This window comes from Rhea americana, unplaced genomic scaffold (genome assembly GCF_003343005.1).
Source record: "Rhea americana isolate MKP2758 unplaced genomic scaffold, rheAme1 scaffold_278, whole genome shotgun sequence".
Lineage (NCBI taxonomy): Eukaryota > Metazoa > Chordata > Aves > Rheiformes > Rheidae > Rhea > Rhea americana.
This window is the reverse complement of record NW_028186399.1, coordinates 1-3,458: the sequence shown is the minus strand read 5'-3', so window position 1 is coordinate 3,458 and position 3,458 is coordinate 1. Positions and strand designations below refer to the sequence as shown.

At 70.0% G+C, this 3,458-nt stretch overlaps 1 protein-coding gene across 1 annotated transcript in view; it reads left to right on the top strand.

Annotated features, from left to right (window-relative positions):
- The window catches only part of LOC146593841 (SH2 domain-containing adapter protein F-like), a 3,645-nt gene extending 1,327 nt beyond the window's left edge, over positions 1–2,318 (top strand). The window contains exons 2-6 of the mRNA XM_085308547.1: positions 8–184; positions 359–559; positions 1,009–1,147; positions 1,723–1,842; positions 2,053–2,318. Coding sequence (XP_085164673.1) covers positions 8–184; positions 359–559; positions 1,009–1,147; positions 1,723–1,842; positions 2,053–2,239 — 824 coding nt within the window. The 3' untranslated portion in view covers positions 2,240–2,318. The remainder of the gene's footprint in view (positions 1–7; positions 185–358; positions 560–1,008; positions 1,148–1,722; positions 1,843–2,052) is intronic.
- Positions 2,319–3,458: the final 1,140 nt, after the last annotated feature.

Here is a 3,458-nt window from a genome sequence, read left to right as displayed (position 1 = left end):
CCCCCAGCCCGGCGGGGGCACCCAGGGAAGGATGGGGGGGGCACAGGGGGGGGCACAGGGGGTCCCATCCGACCCGGGGCGCCCGTCCGGCAGGGCCCCGGCGAGAGCGAGTACTCGGAGCCCTTCGAGGCAGAGCAGGACCCGGCACCCGAGGGCGGCCGCGAGGAGCCTGGCGAGGCCGAAGGTGGGTGAGGGCTGCGGGGGGGGCAGCCCGAGCCGGGGCAGGGCCGGGCACCCGTGTCCCCACCGCCGTCCAGCCCCCCGTGCTGGGCGAGGGGCGCCTTGGAGGCGGAGGCGCCCCGGCGCGCCCGGCCCCCCCCGCGGCGCTGTCCCCCAGCCCTGGCCCCCCCCTCCACAGGGCGCGAGGGCCGGCGGGTGAGGCCGCGCCGGGGTCCGCAGCTCTACGACACGCCGTACGAGGAGTGGGAGACGGCGGGCGAGGGCRCGGGGCCGGCCGCGGCTCGGGACAGCCGCCTGCCCCGGGACGACGAGCGGCCCGCCGACGAGTACGACCAGCCCTGGGAGTGGAAGAAGGACCACATCTCCCGGGCGTTCGCAGGTGCCGCCGTCCCTCCGGACCCGTGGTAGCACCCCAGGGACATCCCAGCGCCAGCGTACCCCAGCRCCCGTGGGTACCATCCCAGGGACRTCCCTGCCACCGTGTCCCCCAGCATCCCTGGGTACCATCCCAGGGACATCCCAGCCCCAGCATCACTCCGTCACCCCTAGGTACCACCCTGGGGACATCCCAGCCCCAGCATTGCTCCATCACTCCTGGGTACCACCCTGGGGACATCCCAGCCCCAGCATCCCCGGTCACCCCTGGGTACCACCCTGGGCACGATGGGACAGCAGGACAAGGCCAACCCTGTGGTGGAAGCATGTGGGTTCGTCACGCTCTGGTGCTGAGAGGCGGTGGTCCAGCCCYTGGGTCCACCTAGCCCCGCGCAGGGGTGCTGGCGTGCCCACACCGGCGGGTGACAGCTCCCTTTGCCCCCCCCCCCGCAGTGCAGTTCGAGAGCCCTGAGCACTCTCCCAGCCGCCCCAGGGAGCCACCACGGATGCCCCGGCCCCCCGCAGGCGCCAGGCCAGGCTGCCCACCCAGCCCGGGGCGTGTGGACCCCTCGCTGCCCCTGGAGAAGCAGGCGTAAGTCCAAGGGGCACTGACCCACCTCACCAGCAGGTTCTCTCCTCTACCGGATGGCACTGATGCCCAGCCTAGGCATCATGGTATGGAGGGTGCCCCGTGGTGCAGATGGGTGACCCGTGGTCTTGATGGGTCCCCATAGCACAGAGGGTGCTCAGTAGYACAGACAGGTCCCAATAGCATAGTGGGTGCCACATAGTACAGAAGRTGCCCTGATGGCATGGATGGGTTCCCACAGCACGGATGGGTCCCCTGGATCAGAAGGTGCCACATAGCACAGAGGGTGCCCCCRTGGCAAGGAAGGTGCTGCACAGCCCAGGCAGGTCCTCGCTGTGCAGAGGACGCCCCATAGTGCAGAGGGTGCCCCATGGCATTGGTGGGTCCCCATGGGGTGAAGGGTGTCCCAGGGCATGGATGGGACCCTGTTGCACAGGCTGGTCCCCAAAATGCAGACAGGTTCCCATGGCATGGCTGGAGCCCCATGGCACAGCCAGAGCCCCAGTGCCCTTGGCCACCTGGTGCCGAGGTCCCCGGTGGCCACCTCGATGCCAAGGCGACGCTGGGCTGCCCCGCAGGTGGTACCACGGCCCCATCGGGCGGGCGGGCGCCGAGACGCTGCTGGCGCTGTGCCGCGAGGGCAGCTTCCTGGTGCGGGACTGCGAGACCAGCCCCGACGACTACTCGCTCTCGCTGCGGTGAGTGTGGTGCCAGAGCACCCAGGGGTGACAGGGGCACGGCGGGGGGCTTTGGCTGGGYGGGACAGGTGGCCCCTGGGCTGGGGGTTGCTTGTGCATGGATGTGCCCAGGGTTGGGCACCCCTGGGAGTGCACACGTGTGTGTGAGCCCACCTGGTTGGGTTTGCACGCTTGCGTGGGTCCGCGCCTCAGTTTCCCCTCCGTCCCCAGGAGCAGCCAAGGCTTCGTGCACGTGAAGCTCACGCGGACGCGGGAGCGGCACTTCGTGCTGGGGCGCGCGGGGGCCGCCTTCCCCTCGGTGCCCGAGGCCGTGCGGCACTACACGGCGCGGGCGCTGCCCGTCCGCGGCGCCCGCCACCTCTCCCTGCTCTACCCCGTCGCCGCGCAGCCCCTGTGAGCCTGGCGCCGTGTGGGGACGCCCGCCGGGCCCCCATCGCCCTGGGCCCGCGGCCCCCATTAAAGTCTGACGTGCAGACCATGCTGCTGGCTGCCGTGTGCTGTGTGTCCCCTTCTCCCCGGACGCCTGGGTCCCCTGCCCAGCTCGGGACATGGCCGAGGAGACACCTTGGGGTACTGATCTCCCCCCCCCCCCAAGCCCCGTCCAGTCCAGCCCTGGTAGAGAGTGACTCTGTAGACATGGAGACACTCTGGTGCCTCTTGGGCAGGGCTGCGCTCTATGGTCTGTCCAGGGAATGGCCCRGCTCCGTCATCGCTTCCGTGGTCGGTGGGTGGAAACGTGGGTGGGGGGAGAGGACCCCGGTGCGCAGGCTCCTAGCCTCACACCCTGCTCTAATCCTGCCCCCCTCCCAGGAGCCCAGGCGTCCGGGTGAATGTGGGCAGTCACAGGGGCCTCTCCGGCGTGGGGAGACATCACGTGCAGCGGTGGGTGCCGAGCCGCCGGGCGCCCGATGCCAGTGAGGGCGTGCTGGGGGAAACAGGGGGAGCTGGTGCAGAACATCTTTTCGGGGGAGGCTTTTCTGCACACCGCCTGGGGGTAAAAACCAAGACTCGGGGCAGTGCACCCAGCACGCCACGGTGGCGACCGTCCGCCAGGGCAGCCCATGGGGAAACTGAGGCACGGGCACAGCTGGGCAGTGCCAGCTTTTAATTCCCAAATACAAAAAAAGCGCAACCAGGGATGTCTCTGTGGGTCGTCGGAGCCCCTGTGCAGTCCCTCAGGACCAGGCACGGCGGGCGCCCGGGGCCCCAGGATGCCTGGGATACCCGGGGCACGCGGGGTGCCCAGGGGGGCCGGGCCTGCTGGAGGCCCCTGCTGTCCATCTCCTYGAGGGGGACTGGCTTCCTGGGGGCCTATGCCGAGCGGGGCACTGTGTTCGCGTAGATGACYGAATCTGGGGGTCGGTGGGCATCAGGAGGGCTTGTGAGCCCCCCAGGATGCAGACACAGCTGGATCCCCCCCTCCACAGTGCCCAGGGTCTCCCTTGGGTGCTCCCAGCCTCTGTGGGTGCCTGGGTTGAGCACCAGTGGGAGCCAGTGTGCAGCAGGCACGGGGACATGTGGGCACAGGGGCAGATGGGTGGGTGGGGGTAGGTGGGTTTGGGGTAGAGGAGCTCAGGGGTATTTGGGCATGGGAGAAAAGGATGGGCACGGGGCAG